The following is a 21,397-nucleotide window of genomic DNA, read 5'->3' on the forward strand; positions in this document are numbered from 1 at the left end:
CTGTGGGACAAAGAAGAACAGGTGTAAAGCAAAGAGGGACAGTAACCTGGTCAGTGACATCATCACCTGAATCCCCAGGGCTCATGACGACTGAACTTACTTGGCGATCGTGGTGTTGACTTGAGTACGTGCCACGTCGATGTACTGATCGATCTGGGTCTGCAGGGACAGAGGGGGAGCGTCACTGTGGGAACCTCAAAGCTCAAACAAGCAAAGCATCGTTTGGAAAGCTGTGAGCAGACCAGACATCCAGAGAGAGCTGCAGGGGGGGGCCACAGCTCCACCTCACTGAGCTGACGTGGTTTGGCCACGTTGGAGCTTCACTGACTTCTGCACCGTTCAACAGGAAGAAGAAGCCAGGGCTCGTGGAAGGGAATTGTTACCCCATTAGGCCTAAGAATGCCTTGTGATTCCCTAGAAGGAGGTGGACTGAGGAGCAGGTGAGGGGGGCGTGTCCCACTACCACCACCTGGATGATGGTCACCGCTCTTGTGTAGGCCTCACACCCTTCTGTACTGCTTCTAAACGAGGGAGCGACAGAAAGCGCTCCAGCAGCGCTGGTGATGGGCTGTTAACGGTTACATGGCGTACAGCCCTGCTCTGCACCGTGTACGACCCTGGTGGAGCACACGGGGCCGAGCAGAGCTGCTGCCTGCTGACCTCGTTGTGGGAGCTCGAGGTTAACATTTGAAACGCACCCATCCATCTTTTGTCTACACCGCTTATCCTAATGGGTCGCAGGGAGCTGGAATCAATCAGGACCAACACACAGTGGCAGACAACATTCACACTCACGCCTTCGGGCAATTTAGAGTCACCAATGAACCTAAGCTGTGTGTCTGAGGAAGCCGGAGCACCCCAGGAATCCCCACGAGGACCTCAGTCTTCAGGAGTTTTTGAATTCCTGAATCGTTGGGTCTCTCTCTTAATTAAAGAGTTTGGTCTAGACCTGCTCTTTTAGTAAAGCTTCTTGAGATAAAGCTGTTATGAATTGGTGCTACATTAATAAAGATTGATTGATTGATCAGTCTACATGTGAGCAGGAAGCTCATGGGAGGAGGAACCACCAGAGGCTACAGACTCAGCCACAGTTTGGTTTAGTTCAGTTCCAAACATTTAATGAGAGCGATCTCAGAGCACACAGCAGGGGAGTGACTTCATCTTCCCAGCAGCTGGGCAGCCACAGGGGGGGACAGAGGGAGCCTTCAGAGTGTGATGAAGACTCGAGTCACACAGTGAGCTCACTGCTGATGCTCTAACCAGTGGTGTCATGGCTGCTAGCTCGGCTAGGGAGGGGGGGGGGGGGGGGCATTCACCAGCACCTGGGACACAGAGTCACATTCTCACCTTGTTCTTCTCGTAGACGGGAGGCAAAGCGAAGAGGAGGATGTCAGCTGGAGGACACGGAGAGAGGACACGTTAGGACAGCGACATACTGAGCAGCAGCACTGCTAAACTTCACTTTGTCCGTTAGCTGGTCTGGTGTCCGTGGTTACAAAGAGCAGCGTCGGACTGCTGGAAACACCATGCTATGATATGTGATGAGTCTTACTGTGCATTCTGACCTTTTCCATCATTAAATCACTCATGAAATGATTCATTACATTAATAATTGTGAAAATGTTGGTAAAGAAATAAATGAATACGTCTTATTTCTACATCTCTAGAAGTCTACATGTATTTCAGCATTTCTTGGTGTATTTAAGGACTGCTCTTTGTATGTATATTCCATTTTTTACATGCTTTATGGATTCACTGAGGTGGGAGACATGACAACACCATTATCTCAGTTCAATCGGTGTCATTTTCACCACTGGTGCATCAAAACACAGAAATAAAGGCCACATTCCTAACTAATAACAGACAAAGGGAGGCCTGTGGGTGCAGTCAGGCCATCAGTGGGTGCTGTCCATCATGACCCATCATGGGATCGTGGAGTGGTGGGCTGCTCACCACTCCTTATACAACCTCACAGCCTGAGCCCACGCCACGAGGTCCACTGGCCTACATGGGCATGGTGGCCTCATTAAAACACCCGAGGGCCACTACAGCCTCACTGAGTCTTCAGTCTGCAGCTTCAGCCTCGACTCGTCTTAGAAAACATCAGAAACCAGCTCTGCACAGAACTGTCTGAGCAGGGCCTCTCTCCATGGTTTCCTGTGGCTTCTTTGACCTATATTTTGTCCTTCCTGGTTTGTTAAAAGTTGCTGAAGGTTAAAACTGCTGTCTGACGCTATGAAGGTGGAAAACAAGATGAGAGAGAGTCAACTAAGCCACATGTCGACAGCTTAATTCTTACTTCAGTTAGAGTTTCATTGGACCAACAGCAAAGACCTGCTAGTGGCTGGTGGCCCTGAGCGGAGCCCTCACTCCATGAGAGTTAATCAGTGACTGACAACAGGAGTTTCTTATTTAAGCTGGAATTATTTTGAACTTCAGTGTACAACAGAGATGTGATGAACGTGAGCGTGGCGTGACGCCTGGTTCCTGCAGCGCTTACCCAGGATGAGGATGGTGATTCCATTGAAGACGGCTCCTACGTAGGTGAACAGCCACATGACCACAGCCAGCTGGGGAGAACAACAAGGACAGCTGAGAGAGGAGCAGCACCCCCCCGCCCACATCCAACAGGTCATCAACACAACCTTCACTTCAGCTGCTGTGGGACAACATCACACCGTCAAGTCAAACCATGTCTGCAATAAAGTGGCCAGAGTAATCATGGCCAGAGCGCATACTGATGGGGGGGGGTGACACTGAGCTCTCTGCTACAAGCACTTTGTACACAAACTCTCCATTTTCATTTAGTTGTTCCATTTTTTGCTAAGTTACTGTGAACAACACTCCTGCATGCATTTCACAATGCAGTTTGGGAGGACACAGTTTTTTGTTTCTGTGTTTAAAGAATTGGTCTCTACCACACTGTGTGTCTCTTAGATGCCGTTTGCCCACTGTGTGTGCGGTGCATGTCCATGTAAAAGACAATTTCAGCCTCAAACTACGGCTTAAAGTAAAGCCCACACATCTCAGTCTATATTTCCACATCACACAGTGGAAACAGCTGTGACCACGGCTACAGGTCAGTCGCTTACATGGATCATAACGCTCGGCTCAGGCACCGAGGCAAATAGCTGTGGTGTGAATGGTTGGTCTCCTGCTGGGGAGCATGGTAGCCCCCGTCATCAGTGTCTGAACGGTCTGTGAATGGGTGAATGTGATATTACAGCACTGAGTGGTTGCAAAGACTAGGAAGGTCTACAGACCCACTCTTGCATGGAGACATTTTTTTTAATCCATGTCTTCACCCCCCTGGTGACTGCTTCGTAAATAAACAAATACACAAATGTCAATTAGATAGCAAGCTGAGTGAGAAACAAAGGGTTCTAACAATAATAATCGACTTCTAGGGATTCATTTGACCCGGACTGATGTGATCAGTATATAATATTATATCACAATACAAACCAAAAATAGGTGTGACTAAAGGACTAATAGACTAAACATTAGGAATACTGTTTGCACCAGCCCGTTACATCTATTTTGAACTGCAGAGTTCTGTGAGGTGAATGACCATGTTATACAGCATCTGCTCTGAGGGCTGCTTGCTGTAGTTAAATCTCTTCTTTGTTCCCGTCTCTATCTCATAACGTGTTGTGTTGATGCAGGGCTGTCCAGAAATATACGGCGGTATGAACAAGACGGAAGTCTTTATTAACTATTGTTTGTCCAATGGTGTGTGTGATTCTCAGTCATCCAGGTCATAGTTAATTCTCAGGAGTTGAACAAAAGTCAACTGGACTTATTGAAGGTACTTGAAGACGCTTCGCCTCTCATCCAAGAGGGTTCAGTTCTGAAGAAGTCTGGCCTTGTTTTCGCCAGTTGACTTCTGCTCGACTCCTAAGGAATGTCCGATGGTTTATGTGGGCTCTTGAAATCCTCCATCTTCAGGCCACACCTCACTACAACTGAATGAAACAAAAGCAGCCTGTGAACAAGCTGGTTCCAAAGAGGCAACTCCACCCCCTGATCCACCCATACAGGTGCTTTCACCTGTGTCGCTGTGCTGCATCAGTGGATTGTGTGGGTGTGGGTGTGGACAGGCTCTCAGCTCCCCGTTTCTCCTGTTCGTTTGGTTCCACCCGTTGGGAGGGACATTTCCCCTTTTTGTTTGGAGACACCATGACGTCCCTGCGTAGCTCTACCTACTACAACCTGAGCAGAGTCTGAATCATTCAGGGGCAGCAAAAACGGCTGTTTGGGCGTGAACGGCCGTTAAAAGTTCAGGCTGCCACTTCTTCTAGTCAGACTAACAGCCCAGAAGCTGGGGCTTTTTAGAGCGTAGTGAGGCTTTGATGGAGTAGTTCCTGTTTCAGAAACTGGGACTGTCCTCATTTTTATTGTTGTTTGCTAATGAAGTGAGCAGTCGTGGGACATACAACAGCGGAGGAGATAGCACTGACATTGTTTTTAACTTTCTTTCATGTGATATCTATGCCAGTGATGACTCCAGGACAGAGAAGGGCTGGCACAAGCTGGTCAGAGGTCCTAAATGGTGTCCAGTGCCTTGAACCACTTTGTAGTTGTTCACTTTGCTCCACTGCACACATGGTGATTCTGGTTTCATCTTTGACATTTTGTCCCTGATGTGCTTTTCTATCACACTTTATTCTTGTTTCTTGTCATTCTTTGGCAGTAGTCAAATGTTACAAAGAACACATATTCTGAAATGTGGCGGAGTAGAAAAGTAAAAGTATATAAAAGTATAAAGTAGCATAACATTGAAAGTGAAGTACAAGTAACTCAAAACTTCAGTACAGAGTAAAACATTGGACTTTTCATTTCCCCACATTTCTGACAGTTATAGTTACTTTTCAGAAATTATATAGATGTTTTGTAAAAAAACATGATTATCTCAAAAATATATCTCACTTTTACCTTGTGAACCCAAACAGAAAGAGTAGTTACAAGTTCTTTATCACCAAATCCATAACGTTACAGTGAAGTGGTCGTTGGCAGTGTAATTCCTGTTCTCTGGCTCCCTTCAGCAATGACAATACAATATAGACAAAAGAAAATCACACAAGTAAAACAGAGGAGGAAAGGAGAATGTAAGACAAATATAGATAAATATAGATACAAATATATGAAAGCGAATGAAATCAAAATATTAAGTCAAATGTAAACATGTATCACATACAGTGACAGTAATGAACTTTAGAGCTCAGAGTTGAACAGTCTCAGGGCCAGAGGGGTGGAGCTGTCCCTGAGCCGGGTGGCACAGGTCCAGATGATACAGCCACAACAGTTTGTGCCCGTGAGAGGAGCACTGTCCTCCATCCATGTGATGGCGTCTGTGTGGTGAGTCCAGGTCACTGCTGTATTGCTGATGGTAAATGGTTGTTTTCGCCTTTCTAGTCATCTTGACTACTCAATACGGGAGGAATCAAAGTTGGAGACTATTCTTTCACACAAGCTGGGGTTCAAGGACATTTTGACATGCTGACTTCGAGGAACTGGGATCGAACTGCCGACCTTCTGATTGATGAGGACCTGAGGACCGTGAGGACTCTTTCTGGATGTGTCCCTCTCCCTGGTGATTCCAGTCCACCTTTATAGAGCTGCTGTTGAGATGGAGGTTGTTGTGGCACCAAGTTATAAGGCCTCTCACCTCCTCTCTGTAGGCCACTTCATTGCTGCCGCTTTCTGGCTGACGACTGCTGGGTCGTGGAACTGGAAGCTTACGTTTAGTTAATGAAGTGCATTCCTGTCCTCAGACTGTGCAATAAGTTTGGCTTTCTGATTCCACAATGATCAGTTGTCCAGTTGATGTTGTTAGGGTTAGGCTGAAACACACGCCACTCTGTAGTGCTAAAGCAGTGACATAGGAGAGTCTGATTGGTGATACGGACCTTTCAGTGCTTGTCTGACCAGTCGGTCCTGTTGGGTTTTTGCCTACAGGCTGGCAGAAGCAGATCTAAGATGTAATCTGATTTTGCAGAGCGGGAGATGAGGAAGGGCCTTGTATCCATCCTGGAAAGCAGTGTAAACATGGTCAAATGTGTCACCACCACGTGTAGGACAGCTGATGTGTTGGTGATATCCCAGCAGGACGTTCCTCAGGCTGCTGTTGTTAAAATCTCCAACTTCAACAAAAGCAGCCACTGGCCATGAGCCATGGCGTCGTGCTGGGTGCTGCGTGAGCTGTCAACTCTCACGGGAGTTAGCGACCCTCGAGTTCACTAGTTGAAAACATATCTTCAGTTCACCTTTCACCAAAAACATGAGTGTGCTCAATGAGTGCTCTCTCACAACACTGGTGACTGAACATTAGCCAGAAGAATGCTCTGTGTAGGAGGCCCCTTTGCAGGACAGCAACAGGCAATCTCAGTGATGGACAAGTTGTTCATAGGTTGTGTGATAAAAGTGTTGTCCCCCAACCTGCATGTTGCAGGAAAAGTCCAAAATAGGTAACAATATAAAACTGAACAGGAGAAGAAGCAAAGTTGAGGAGGAGCTTGAGGCACGGCAGTCGTCACCTGCCTCTCCTCTCCAAGACGATGTGGAGGATAGTTTGGGATACTGGTCTTGTTTCACATGCCGACAACTCCTGAAAAATCCCTGGAACCTGCATGTGGTATCAGCCCCTGAGCAGTGCCCTACATTTCACAGACTGCATTACACAGATATGGTTTCGGATTCTGTAAAGATTTTGCAATGGAAATAGGCGAAAGGGGACATTTTGTACTAAAAAGACTAAGTTCATAAACTCTTGGTTTGAAATGATTACAATGACTAAACTAGCTTTCATTGACTTTGTTTTTAGTGACAATGAGATTGTTGTCATTAGAAAATCAACTCACTCTTGCAGGCAATTATAGTCCATCATTAAATTACTGCAGTATAACACATCATTTGTAATAAATGCTTAACTGGGATAACATGTGATCTACCCAGATGGTTCTGGAGGCACATCTGTACATCACAGTACGATAAATGATGTGACCTGATAGAACTGTTTGGTTATATTCTTCACATTAAACAACATAACACTAGCTACGAGGGGTTATTATACAGATCAGATTTGACTGGAATTTGACTGATTTCCCCATAGTGATGAGTTACTACTGTACCAATCAGAGTTATAAAAAGGCTGCACCCAGGAGAGGAGTCTTTATGGGACAGAGTGGGAACGGTTTCTCATTATAAGCAGACTAAATCATTAAAAGTCAGGATGACAGTGGACGCTGCATTAAGGTCAGAGCTGCTCACCTTCAGGGAGTCCACAAGGTCCTCAACCAGGAAGAGGCGGCTCATCTGCTTCAGGGCTCGGTTGATGTAGGTCAGACTGGTGTCCACGTGCTTGCGGAAAGTCTCAGGGGGGATGCTGACATCTTTATCTATCAGTGATCTGCAGAGAGGAAGGAGGAGGGGGGGGAAGGTGAGCACAAAATGAGGCTTCGCATCTGGGCCCCAAGTGCTGCATGGAAACAAATAACCAGCCTGTGGTGAAAAGCTTCAAGAAGAGAATAGGAAGCCGTCATTCTTTTCTTAGTGGATTACAAGAGTATCCTGTTTTCTAACCTGCTCCTGCTTTACTCTAATTAACCCTAACATGTGAGCTATTACAGTCCACCTAATTCCATCCCCTCTCTTTATCATTTACTTCTGTTTTATTTGAGACGGCCATTGTCTGCATGCTGTCCCTACACAATGGTAAATATATTCCTTTATAATGCAGAGTGCTGAAACAAATGGCTTAATACTTGATTCAACCTCATGTGTGGAGGATTTACTGTATTACTGCAAACGGATTTTTTCTCAGTGGTTTGACAAACTTCTGGGACCTTACCTTGGACCCCGGAGGGCACTTTTCATTTTATGAGCTAAATTCATGTCAATACCAAACAGATCAGTTAATAATGAAAATAACTTTTAGCTGCAGCCCCAATTTGAGACTGTAAATAGCAGAAAGTGAACTAAGAGGAAGAACTTTCAGCTAACTCTTCGTATAGCACCTTGCAGGGCAGAGTGTGAATGACATCCTGTAAAGCACTTTGTTGAGGTAGAAAAGCTCAGACCATTTACTATTTACTTGGTGTACAGAGATCAATTTTGTAGCTGCTCCATGGGAGACCAGTTCTATTTTCACACTACAACATCACTTTCCGCTTTCTCCTTTTCTGAATCGTTTGGTTTGAAGGTTTAATGAGCGACCAAGAGGGTTTAGTGCTGTGCCTTTGGAGAGGAGCTGTGCTCTGAACTCCAGGACACATTCCCCAGGACTCTGGCTCCACCATAAAAGCTGTTCTATAAAAAGCAGTAGAGGCAGGGGTTACATCAGGCGGTGCCATGCCTGACCTCTACCACTCTGGAAATTAGGGGTCTGTGGAACCACATGTAGTTTAATGGTTTGTATGAGGAAGTGTTTTAAAACATGTGCCAGTGCTCGGCAGCAACATGGTTCAGAGCGCTGCTATGACTTATATCCCAATCAATAATGTATGCTCCTCACATTATCCCATTAGAGGGGCAGCTTAATGTTTTATTCTGGAGGGCTGCAGACTTTGCAGCGGAACATGTAAAGCATCTGAATGTACATCTTATCGCATTTAGCGACCTCGCTAGTATCCCAAGGATTACCGCTACTTCAGCTGCTTTCAACATGAGTCTCACGCCTTCACACATGACTGATTTTCTGGAGCACTTGGTCTTACTTGAAGGGGTGTCCGTCACTGGACTTCTGCACGGCCTGGACGACAGACTTGTAGATGCGGAAGGTGATGGTGACACAGAGCAGGGCCAGCAGCAGGTAGGAGGCCACGCTGATGACGCTGAAGGCTGCCAGCGACAGCAGCAGCAGCATGGACAGACCGAACACCAAGCCGGACTTCTTGGGGTCTCGCCAGTGGATCAGATCCTTCACTGCAGAGAGGGGCAGGGAGGGGCATATGGTGACTGGACTGCTCAGAAATGTCCTACAATAAATACCATTATATTAACTTCAAATATGATGGTCTGTCCTAAAACTCAGCTACATATAAAACACTCTAGAAACCCGTTACGATGGATGTGGATCTGGATTTACTGTGTGGCGGGTGAGTGCAATTGTGAGTGCAGATATTATGTCCTCAAAATAATTTGAAGTTGTTTGATGGAGATTAAGAACACAATTTTAGAGGATCATCCTCAATCTGATTTAAGTAAATTCCAAAAATAAACCGTGTGTGTGTGTGTAAGTCAAAATCTCAAATGATAGGCAGCACAAACACACCAAACGCTGGTCGTTAATTAAGGCTGAGTAAAACAAATGACGGGGGTTGGAGTTACCTTCCATAATAGCTTTCAAGGTACTGTTCAAATTCACTCATTACAATTTGATTCCACTTTGCCATTTCATTCAAGTGATGTTAAGTTAGTGTCAATGAAATCAAACACTTCCTGCAGATGTTTCAATCTGAAAGACAAACAAGAACTGGGGGGACTGTGACTTTAGACTCTGGAACTTAACTGACAAAAAGAAAAACAAGCAAAGAAGCAGTGATTGGAAACAATTAGTGAATGAAAAGACTATTTCTGAGCAGCAGAGGAGGGATGTGTCACAACTCCACAGTACACAGGTACAGTACATAATGCTGCATTTATCAAGACAAAAAGTAAACATGGAGTAATTTTTGAATTTACACTAACAGCAGAGTAGATCAGAAATGAGTTGGTCTTCTATTATAAGCCTGATTCTTTCTACAGCTGATGTGGATACAGGGCATAACCCACACAAATTATATCCGAGTGGTCACTGTTAAAAAAGCAAAGCCAAAAAAAAAAAACCCCTCATACTCTGGTAAAACATGCCAATGTGCTACAAAACCTCTTTTGGCGGCTGTAGTTGTGAATAAGGACTTTGCTGTAGATGTCTGTTTTATGTTTGTCCTGTGAGGAGTCATGCATGCAGAAGTGATAGCCTCTATACAAGGCGGTTATGTAATACTGGAATGGGTTGGCACTCTCAAACTGCCACTCCTTCCCTCTGCGTGGGGAAAAAAGGGGTATTTAAAAAGGCCTTGTGTAAGTGGTGGAGAAACCACATGGACTGCTGCCTCAGGGACGACTCAGGCCTCAGTGCTCCAGCTACTTTAATGGGAACACATGTTATATAGGACCTTAACACACACAAAGAAAACAGCTAAAGCAAAGGGTCCGTTTCTCCACAAGCATTTCATTTTTTAAAAATATTATTCATCAGCAAAAAGAAAAAAACTCCTGTGAGGTTTTAGAAAAGCTTGCATCATGTTTTGCTGCTCTCAGCCCAACTTTGACTTTGACTACAGTGATAATGTTGATGGGTTGTCAACGTAGTGAGTCCCCTGGACCCACAGGTCTGAGTGGGTCCCAACTCCCCATTGAAATGTGTGTTTCTTTACAAACTATACGACTGGGTGATACGGATTATAAAAGGGATTTTGACAGCAAGGTTCCTTTGGTTCACTTCTATGAAAACATCTGAGCTTTATCAGGAGAAAACAGGGTGTGTCCCCTGGAGCAGAGACTGAGAGAAGTTGTTGAACTTTGCACCATGTCGGAGATGTTATTCAAATGTGGGTGAAACAAAAAAATTAGAAACACCTTTCAATACAATGCAGCGCAGTATGACATTACAACTAGAGCCTAAAACTGTCCATACAGTACAACAGAGCACCAGCATGTTCCACATAAACATGGACGCAGACATTTTGTGCTACTCAAGATGGACTTCATGCACTGTTGCGATCTGGAGTGTGTCACCTGAAAATTATAATGCAATGCAACTGTGACACAGAAAGCTGCCCACACATCACCAGTCATCAGTAAGAGCTCTGTGCACTAGCTGCACCAGCGTTCTCCTATTGGGAGAGCAGTGGAGGCCAACTGCGCACAAGCACTACCCTTGGTGTGGCCCCCTGCGTAGCAGCTGTAGGTAATGTAGCCAGAGGCAACACATGCAGACAGGGGAGGCAAAGAAGAAAAACTCATCCTGTGGTGTTTCACAGTTCCCCGAACTCTGCAGTCAGATGGGGCAACCAGGTTTGTGAATAGACATATTGTTTGAAGTAGCTAAACCCAATGTTGAAGTTAGCTTAACTTAGCCTAGTGCACTTTGATGGCATGTACCTTTGCCCATGCAAGTGTCTGCCCTACGCTCTGCACCGTATCTCAGAATGAGGCAGGTTCAGTCACGGTTCAAGCCTCACCTATCTGTCATTCTATAACACAGGGTTGCACAACCAAACAGTCATGGCCTGCCTTTACATGCTGCACACACAGAACATACAGTATTTGGATAATTACATTCAGAACACAACAGGATCAAATGTAAAATAAGACACATATTTACAATTATTTGTAGAAATACATACACCATTTTTTGAAATTGCATCTTGACTAAACTGTTAACTGTGCGTCTCTTCGCTAGCTTTAAACACCACCTATTTTGCAAGGACGAGCAAGTTATTTTTGCTGCTCTACTTTCTGGTGTCAGTGCTTACACTCTTTGAACAATAGCTCAGCTGAAGCCCACACTGCACAATACATGGAAAGAAGCCAAACTCTCAATGATTAGTGCTGCCACTTTTCACTTTTAGTAAATATGGGCCAACATTAGCACGTCTCTCTCATATTCTAGTGTTCTTTTGCAGTTATCTAATGCCACCACATGGCTTGTCTCACTCCTTTACACTTTGAAATAGCGCTCAGTGTGCCAAGAGCTCAACCTGTTTACCAGAAAGTGAGAGAAAAGCAGCAGTAGTAGCACTGCTGTGGGGCTCGGGGTCAGGAACAGTAGACCTCTCTCAATGGACTGAAGTCTACAATGGACTGAAAACCTCAGACTTCTAATACAACATCCATCAGCTCAGTGGGTCCACAGCAATTTAGGGACAAGTGGATTCATGGAGTTCAGTGGGGTTTCCTCACCCTGCAATGTAGGGGTGCAAGCGTTCTCCCAGCATCCTTTGCTGTCAGTGCCCACAAGGAGGCAGCCGGAGCTTGACGGTCCTTGTTCATTATCTCCCTGTCCCTCTCTCCATGTCTCTCGCCCTATTCACTCCATCAGCTGCTGTGATGCAGTGGCCTGCTTTCACTGTGCTGCTCTCACACACACACACACACTTTTGGGGGTGGTCTGAAGATGCCCTGGGCAATACTTAACTCAAAGCTTACTTTACTCCAAAGGCTTAATTCAAATATGTAATTCTGCCTTATGTAAAACATGTTTCAGAAATAAAAGCAAGAGAATTAACAGCTAAAAACAACAATGAAGCGAAGTTTGAACAGCTTGAACAGCTTTGTTGCTTGAAATGCACATCCCTAGTATTTTAGGCTTTTTCTTTCTTTTCCATGGCAGCAAACAACACAGTAAATTTCAGTAGGTATTATACAGCAACCACAACTTATCGACACACTTTACAGCTGACTGAACTAACATGACTACCCCTAACAGCACAGACTTTTCTGTGACTGTGGTACTTCTTTCACACACCGGAGAGACTCACTCTGACAACAAACCCACTGGATTCCTTCAGGCCATGTGTGACCTGACCAGAGGTGAAGAAGTATTCAGGTCTATTACTTAGGCAAAAGTACTAATATCCTAATATCATCTTTAAAAATCCTATACTACATGTAAAAGTTGTATATTCTGAACTTTACAGTGTCTCCTGTTTCACCTGATGTGGATTGATATTCCTGCTACATTTTACTGCTGTAGACATTTAAGGCTGTGCTCATTTAACTAGTTTATACACAGCAATACATCATGGTCTATAAGATACTCATATGTCAATCAATCTTTATTTATATAGCGCCAATTCATAACAGCGTTACCTCAAGACACTTTCCATAAAGAGCGGTCTAGACCAAACTCTTTAATTAGAGAGAGACCCAACGATTCAGGAATTCAACATTAAGGATTCAAGAATCCCCACATGAGCAGCATCAGATATTATATTAGGACACAGTGGAGGAAGAACTCTCCTTTAACAGGAAGGAACCTCGAACAGAACCAGGCTCAGATGTTTGTAGGGATGGTGTCCTGTGACAACCACAAATCTCAAAAAAATCTTCAGACTTTTCATGAGAAAATGAGCCCATTTTTAGCTCTATGACCATGCATTTTCCAGCTGATCCAAGGGGGTTTGAAACAGTTTATTATGTTCAGAAGGAGAGTTTTCTCAGCCCATGAAGGAACCACACAGGGAGATGCGTGGTTTTCATCAGACAGGAGGGGGATGAAGAACTGTAATCTGTAAAGAAACTTAAGCTGTCAGACAGATGCTTCAGAGCTAAAAGTACAACATTTCCCTCTGAGATGGACTGGGGTGGAAGTTTAAAGATGCAGAAAGTGGAAATACTCATGTTAAGTACAAATACTTGAGGAAATACAAATACAGCCCATTAAATGTATTTAACTACACTCCATCAGTGGTGCTAACTTAGCTTACTGTCTAGTTCTTACTGCCACTGACAATTAATTAGACTAATATAACCATTTTAATTATTGATTAGTGCGTTTCGTTACCTATTCTAGGATTAGAAAATCTGGAAATCGAGGCCTGTGTTCACAAAGACATTGGTACATAATATTTAGTGTTTCAGATGCAACTACTGTAAGCTCTAAAAAGCTTAAAAGCTTGACAACAGTTTACACACAACTAGAATCATCATCATATTGATGACCATGATTAAAGTCCAATATTCCCCATTTAGCTATGGTTCGTTCTACCCCAACTCCTGAGAAAAAGATGTGGTATTTAGCTGCTAAATGGTACTCCATGTTAAGCAGCTGCTCTTTGACTGTGCTGAGCAGGGATGCAGTGGGATTTACAGCTTTTTTCCCTCTGAAAACAGGTTGATGCTAGAAAAGTTGGGCTGGAAGACTAAACCAATGATGGGTAGCCATGATACATTATGAGTAGTGTAACTGCTACCTGCCCCAATGGAGTAATTGGCAATTTACATGTGACTTTCCTCCACTTTACCTCTTCAATCTTTAAAGCCATGGCAAAGTCTATAGGTGCTATTAGAACTGGCCCACAAAGAAATGTAGGGAACCACTTTTGGTGACCAACGGTTGGATTTCACTGACAGATGGCTGCCATAGATTTGTAAAAGTTATTTTCTTATAACCCAAAAACTTGTAGAGCAATGCAGCAAACATCAAGCAAAACCAGCATGACGACAGCCAGACCAATTGAAACAAACTCACCCAGCCAAATGTACCCCGCCTTATAACCTACTGAGTTGTGGAGCAGCACTGCAGAGAAGCACTAAAATAGCACAAGCTCATGCCTGGAGGGGGAGGATTTGACAACACAGGCCTCTACAGAACACGACAGAACACGACATAAAACAGGCCTCTTCAACAACAAGTTATCAATATTACAATTAAAAGACAATTACATTTTGTGCACTGCTAACATGCTGCACAGAACAAGGGTCATTAAGCTTTCCAATGAAGCCAAATGCCTTCTATTTCTCTTCCCTAGTTCCTGCTTGCTAGAACACCAGCACTCTGTTCTCTGGTGTGCCAGGTCTAGGTTCAACACATGTAGACGTACCACTGAATGTATTGGGATTGCTGTCTGCATACCAGCCTCTGTGCATCTCTGTGTGGAGTGGAGATCATGTTTGCAGGGGAAGGGAGGGCACTGCAGAATTAGCTGCTATAACTCCTGAAAAATAATAATCCAGTACGTTGTCCCTCCACTGGTCAAGTTTTAATGAAGAGTATACATAATAATTACAGTAAGCTGTGGTGCATAGAAAAAGGCTGACTTATAGCAACTCTTACATTCAAACAGTTGACGATGACTGGAGCCGCATGAAGAGAGGTGGACTGACAAGTGAGGACTGAAAGAACTGACTGCAAACCAATTTCCCCAAGATGGCATCTTGCCTGAAACCTGAGTACGAATAACGACACCTAAATGATTTGCACCCCAGTGGCCTTCAGATATGCAATTCATTTCTTATAGTCTTAGTTGTCATGCCACAGTCTTCACTAACCGTGCTGTGGAAAGCTGCATCAAGGCAGAAACCCGACACTGAGGATCGATTGTAACACATGACTTTCAAGGTTCTTGCAAGCTAACACTTGGGCACCATATTCAACCCCACCCCCACCCCCACCAATGCTGCAAATGGACCACTAAAGGACAGAGGGCAGAAGAGGGTCAAACGCTCAAATGGAGTGGGGATCACTAGACCGTATGCAGCAGAAACATGGTCCACACAAGCACGAGAGCACAAATGGTAACATCTGGCAAACATGGCATCTGTGGAGGAACACGTATTGGTGTGCTTACTGCGCAGACGAATGAAAAAAAAAAGAAAACAGACGATGGGATGTGTGTCTGAATGAAGAGGCGACAGCCATAAATATGACCATGCACACGGACGTGCTCAGCTAGAGCGTCAAACTGCCGTGGTTGTTTTGAGTGGAACTGAACACCTTTCTCTTCCTGCTTCATGCTATAGCACCCACTAGCTGCCACTCTCAGACTGCAGCTTGCGTTTGAGTTGTGTTACGGTTTTCAAGTGACGAACTCCACAACGCAGCTACGCATGAAATTTATCTTGTGTAGCTCAAAGAGTCTGTCTGCCACAGGTTTAATCTACTGTCAAATAAGACAAAGATTTTTCTGTATTGTAGTTCAATGGATGCATATGTAACCAACTATTGAACACAAGCACCTCAGACGTGTCCGGGGGTGGTCTATGATATCTTCATCACCATAATTTGAAATTGGCATTTTGAGTAAACCCTAAGGTGATGTCCCTGGACACAGAGGTGTCTCTCCCTGTGGAGCGGTGTCTGGTATTTCTTACTGCATCAGACATTCTGACAACAAAACACTTGCTCCAGTTGCCTTACTGTTTTTCAGTATTTGATTATTAGTGACTACTGGTTGTGTTAGTGCATGCCAGATGATGAAATGTGCCAATGATCAACTGAATCAATGTAACTGAATTCTCCAAGAGAGCTAAACTTAAACTGCAAGTGGTTTGGATTAAAAATAGATGCGGAAATAGTTAACTCTGTTGGAAGTTATAGATTGAAGCTTACTATTTTTTGTCTTCTTAGTAAAACACAAAAATACTGTATGCCAACATGGCTTCTGGAAAATAACAGTACATTCAGAACCGAACAGAAAAGTACATTCACGATACAGAATATTCAATGGGCAGATAGCAGCAAATAAATTACAAATAATATAAAACAGCGAGTCCTACAAAATTTTGTGTTTTCTCGTGTAGTCGTTCTGTGGTCAGTGCCTGTATGACTAAACGAAAAAAAAACTTCTTGTATATCACCCTGAACCAATGCCCACTCACATGTGCGAGGCATCTGCAGTTATATGTATAGCCTCTCTGTGCACAGCCCTGCGAAATGTGTTACAAAGTGGTTTTGTTACTTACCAATCACTGTTTCTGCAATGTTAATACATTTGGAGAGCTTGTGTGTGTTCTATTCACTCAAATTGCAATACCAAGCAGATAAATGATCAAATGCCTTCAACCAGCTGTTTGGTTCTCTTAAAAATGCTCCCCAAGTTCTCAAGTTCTAAAAGTTGGGGTCTGATCAATGATTGTGGCAAGTGACAAGTGCTTAAAAATTATTATGGTTGGCAGATATAAGCTTATCGTAGAAATACTGGCTATCATATGAGCTAATGCCCATGAGTAACAAGAAATAAGAGTACAGTGAGGAAAGAAGGCATCCAAGAGACGTCTAACCTGAACCTCCAGTGGATGATCATGTCGCTTTGTCTTAAAGACACATGGCAGATTATTCAGGTAAGGAATGCCACTGGGCAAGTAGACAAATTCACTAGGAATCAGAGATGGGATGAAAGCCACACTTGTAAGCTTGTACCAATAGACACTGATTCACATGCTTTTTTTGTAAATATTTTTCTGAAGCCTTCAAACTGGTTAGCACCCCTAGTTTACATACTAATTAGTCACATGTACTGAGGTGAGCAAAAAAGCAGCCCATCTCTTTCAACCCCCCCCCCCTCCCCACCCCTTCACAGGTGACAAAAAGCGGCTACTGTGCATCAAAGGGCAGGCTACACTCCAAAGACCCAAAGAAGATCATGGCTGGAAAGAAGTCTGTATGCAGTTCTTTTTCTTGCCATAAAGCCTATTGCCCATGTAATACAATATGTAAAAACATAAAAACTTGTTGAAAAGGTGCAGGCATTTACAAGGTGCAAGTGAGAAAAGGGGACCTCCTGAATTGAATGCATGAGGTTAGCAGGCCTATTGCCCAGAGGGAAGTGGTGTTACCTGATAAGTGGGTTAGTATTGCTGTCAAGACATGCTCAGCAAGATGATAGGCTTCAGCCACCCATTCGTCGATGGCTTCTACCTCTTTGGAGTATGTGCTGTCATATACACGGTTGCTTTGGGAACATGGGGGATCAGGAGTGGACATAAAGGAAGACTGCTGTATAGATGTTGCACTGCGGTGAGCTTTGTCCTGGGCAGGAACCTTTGCCTGGAGAGACGCCACCTCCTCTTCCTCCTCTTGACTACTGCCTAGCTCTTTGAGAGCACTGATTGTAAGCTGTTCTTGTTCAAGATCCATCACCATGGTTGGAGGGGACTGGGAAGAAGGCAAACCAGTTTTGCAGAACCCTTTATTGGATAGAACACCTTGGTGCTGGTCGTTAAGTTCTTCATCCTGCTTTGATTTCAGACACTCTCGCATGAACTCCACAAAGCTGTCTGTAGGCTCAGGAACTGAGCTCTCAGGATCAGAACTTTCTGGGTTGCTTGTTGTGTCAGGTGCATTGTGGCCTGCTTTAGTGTCTTGCTGGATGTTTAAGACTGCTGGGAGGGAGTTGCCATTTGACATTTTATCTGTAACAATGCCAGTGGTCAAATCTTGTTCATTGGTGCTGCTTAGTGATTCACATTGGAAAGAGGAATATGGGTCTTGGGGGTAATCTCTAAGAGATGTCTGAGCATCTGGCTTGGGGAAGGTTTCATCATCATTCACTGAAGTGAAACCTTTCAGATTTTGACTGTCATCTGAAACATAATTCTGTGCTGGGCTTGCATTCAGTGTTTCTACATTGATTTGAGAAGGATCAGAAAGAAACCGCTCCTTAGCCCCACCTCGCCCTTTGTCAGCAATATCATCCAAGGGAGAGGGTGCATCATAATCATAATCAAATGACTGTCTGTCATAAATATCATCTTGCATGAAGCTGGTTTTCGGAAGGGAAGCAGTCTCCATATAAGCCTCTTTTGCAGTTGTGTCGCTCTTTTCATCCACTTTGGATTGGGTGTAAGGAGGTTCCATGAACGGAGGATCAGTCTTGCAAGGTTTGACCAGGATGTCGTGTGCTTCATCTGACCACTCGTCATCATTGTCTGGGAAGTCCACTTCTTCATTTGTGACTATAAAAGGGGAGGATTTATCATTTAAATTATTTAAAGTGCTCTGTGATTTTTCAGATGGTGCTTGGGAAAAAACAGAAGCCTGGCCTTCTGACTCACTCTGATTGGGTAGGTCCTGTGGTTTTGATGCAGATTCCTGATGAACAGTTTCAGGGAGAGATTTGGGTATCTTGTGCCTGGGAGAGTATTCAGCATCAGAGTCCACAGGTGATGATGGAGGAGAGTAGCCTTCCATGAATTCAGTTTCTAAGGGGCGTGTCTTGGGTGGTTTATCTTTACTGTCGTCTAGTTCTGGGTTTTTTGGGGCCTCTCTGGCTGGTTCTTTTACAACCTCATAATCCTCATCTTCTGTCTCTAGCTCCATTTCCATCTCCTCGTCGCTGTAATTTGGCTCATCAGTCTCAATAACATTAATTGTTGGAACCTGCATTAGCTTCCTCCCAGACTTTGTCAGAGGAGTCTCCTTTTCCTCAGTGGGAAGATTGGGAGCTGCGGCATTATCATTTGCAACTGATGCATGAGAAGATGGACAAGAAACAGTTGCAGGAACAGGGACACCATCTTCAATGACAGTATCATCTGATTCTCCTGAGCTGTCTGCTTCACTTGCCTCTGGGGGCTCCAGATCTCCAGTCCAAGAGGGCTTCTTGTCATCCGAAACATTTTGTTTATCGTTTGTGCCAACTGGTGAAAAGACCGGAGGAGATGGCGAGTCAAACCCTGCTGGAGGTGCAGGTGAAACTGGAAGCACAGAATTGAGATCTGACTGAGCCTGGACACCTGGTTTTTCTTGCTGATCCCACATGTAGGCTGTTGGCAGAAAGGTAAGGTCAAACTCTGGCTCCTCCTCAGAACATGGAGGCTTCTGTGCATCACAGATCTCATCCTTCAGTTTTGGAACTTCAACAGGAGAATCCATAAAAGCATCAGGGACGCCAGCAAAGGCAGCAGGAGCATCAGGTATAGCTATGTCAGTCTCTTTCTCCTCTTTTGATATATGGATTTCTGAAGTCAGGGTGCCTTTAATTAAATCTACAGCTTCAAAGTCTGGCACAGGAGGTAAATGAGCCTTCATCCACTCTTCTGTTTCTTCAAATTCATTCCCTTGTCTTGACTCTCCAAGTACTTCAAAGGGGGATTCTGGTGACTCCTGATCAGCAGAACTTCCTCTTTTCTGGACAGTTGGCGTAATTTTCTCAGTGGGAGTTTTTGGGGTCTCAGTGGGAGATTTCTCATGGTGGCGGTCTCTGAAGTGAGAGAAACCTCCATCACTTCTAAAATCAGGTTCCTTCTTTTTGGCAGCAAGAGCCTCCAGTGCCTTTATTCGCTCTGAAACAGGAGACGTCTTTATTGGTGAATCTGGTTGTCCATCTGGCGGCCCTGCTTCACTCCCGTAATTGCCGGGGGTGAATGAGCCAGGTTGAGAAGGAAAGCGTAGGGATGTTGCTACACCTTCACAGGGCTTGTCAGAGCCAAGGACCACTCTTTTGTCTGCATTGCCATGCATGAAAGACGACAGCGAAGAGGAAAGAGGAGGGGAGGTCATATAAATCAGACACTTAACTCCCATGCACTTCTAATATTCTAATATTCAGCGAGGCCTTAGTGTTGCAGCCGAAGCATTCATGCATTGCATCATGGACATGTATGGCACACTGACATGATGAATGAGATCTTCACTTTTTTGCATGCTGCTCTTAATTACTCCAAAAACTTGCCATCAGGCAGCACTCTGCCTGGCAACCTAAATTATCTGAATGATCAAATGAAGCAGCAAAAGAAATAAAATCTCACTGAGTGATGCTTCTTTTGAATCACCACATGTGGCTGTGGTGACTGCATGTCAGTTGCAATTTGCATAGCAAGTGTATGTAACTTGCAGGCTTGACAACACTTTTTTTGATTGTGTTTATTTGACTGTGAACATTATACAATATTTTCTCAGTATCTCATTAATTCCTCAGACACTATTACATGTGAAAATGCTTCTTGATTTAGAAACTGTTCTCTGTATACATAAAATGAATACGGTGATAGTTTTTTTATTTTAAAACCCAGGAATCAAGTCAAAGTCAAACAAACAGCACCATCAACCATTATTATCTTAGTTTCATGTAATCACAGCTGTAAAGGTATATGGTACATAAAGGTAAAGGTACACATATGGCCTTTTTTGACAATTTTGGGTAACTGTTTATACAACTACTACCTGTCATAACTATAGCCATATTTCCACTGCATGGTACGGCTCGGGTCACTTTTGGTACCAAGTACTTTTCTTACTTTTGTTTTCACTGGCGCTCAACCCCCTCAATGTAGGCTTGACCTAATAGCAGATTGTCAGTGTTGCGGCATTAAATTTGCCATGACATCATCTTAAACCTGACACAAACACAGGCGATTATTGTGAGATGAGATATACCATGCTCATTGTAATGTTCATTAGTATTTTTTCCTGCCATCTATCACAGAGGCTGGCCCACTCTGCCTTGCTGTTGACTACCTCATCCCATGGTTGGGACACAGTGCAAATAATAGATATACTAAAAGTAACGCTTTACCAGTAGCTCCCCTGGAATGATGTTTTACCATACATATCAATTACAAAATAAATGGTTGTAAAACTGTAAAGATTTTCATTTTCTGAGCTTCACACTCATTCCGAACCAGCCAGTCCAATATATATGGAGTGCCATCTTGAAATCAGCTCTAGTTGACAAACATCTCCCTCATGCATCAGTGCTATTCAACAGCAAATACTGTGCAATAACTCATCATTATTAATGATGAGTAATGATGAGTATCAAGAGTATCAGTATCACAATGAGCATCAGAATTAAGCAGTTTTCTCATACCAAAAAAATGAAAAATAAGCCAAGTTAGATAACACTGCTGTTCCCCTGCAGTTAATCAGGTCATTTAAAACAGCACACAGCTGAGGAGGCTTTATGATGGC

General features: G+C 43.9%; 1 protein-coding gene across 3 annotated transcripts in view; it reads right to left on the reverse strand.

Annotated features, from left to right (window-relative positions):
• Positions 1-21,397, reverse strand: part of rtn3 (reticulon 3) — a 30,197-nt gene that overhangs the window by 738 nt on the left and 8,062 nt on the right. For 2 of the 3 annotated variants that reach the window (XM_070854335.1, XM_070854334.1), the window contains 5 exons: positions 8,715-8,922; positions 7,270-7,408; positions 2,501-2,570; positions 1,348-1,394; positions 101-159 (listed from right to left, as the gene is read on the reverse strand). In XM_070854335.1, the coding sequence (XP_070710436.1) occupies positions 101-159; positions 1,348-1,394; positions 2,501-2,570; positions 7,270-7,408; positions 8,715-8,922 (523 nt within the window). Of the gene's footprint in view, positions 1-100; positions 160-1,347; positions 1,395-2,500; positions 2,571-7,269; positions 7,409-8,714; positions 8,923-17,322; positions 19,933-21,397 lie in introns of all 3 variants that reach the window. The other variant, XM_070854333.1, reaches the window with a different exon arrangement.

Source organism: Pempheris klunzingeri, chromosome 23 (genome assembly GCF_042242105.1).
Source record: "Pempheris klunzingeri isolate RE-2024b chromosome 23, fPemKlu1.hap1, whole genome shotgun sequence".
NCBI classification, from domain to species: Eukaryota; Metazoa; Chordata; class Actinopteri; order Acropomatiformes; family Pempheridae; genus Pempheris; species Pempheris klunzingeri.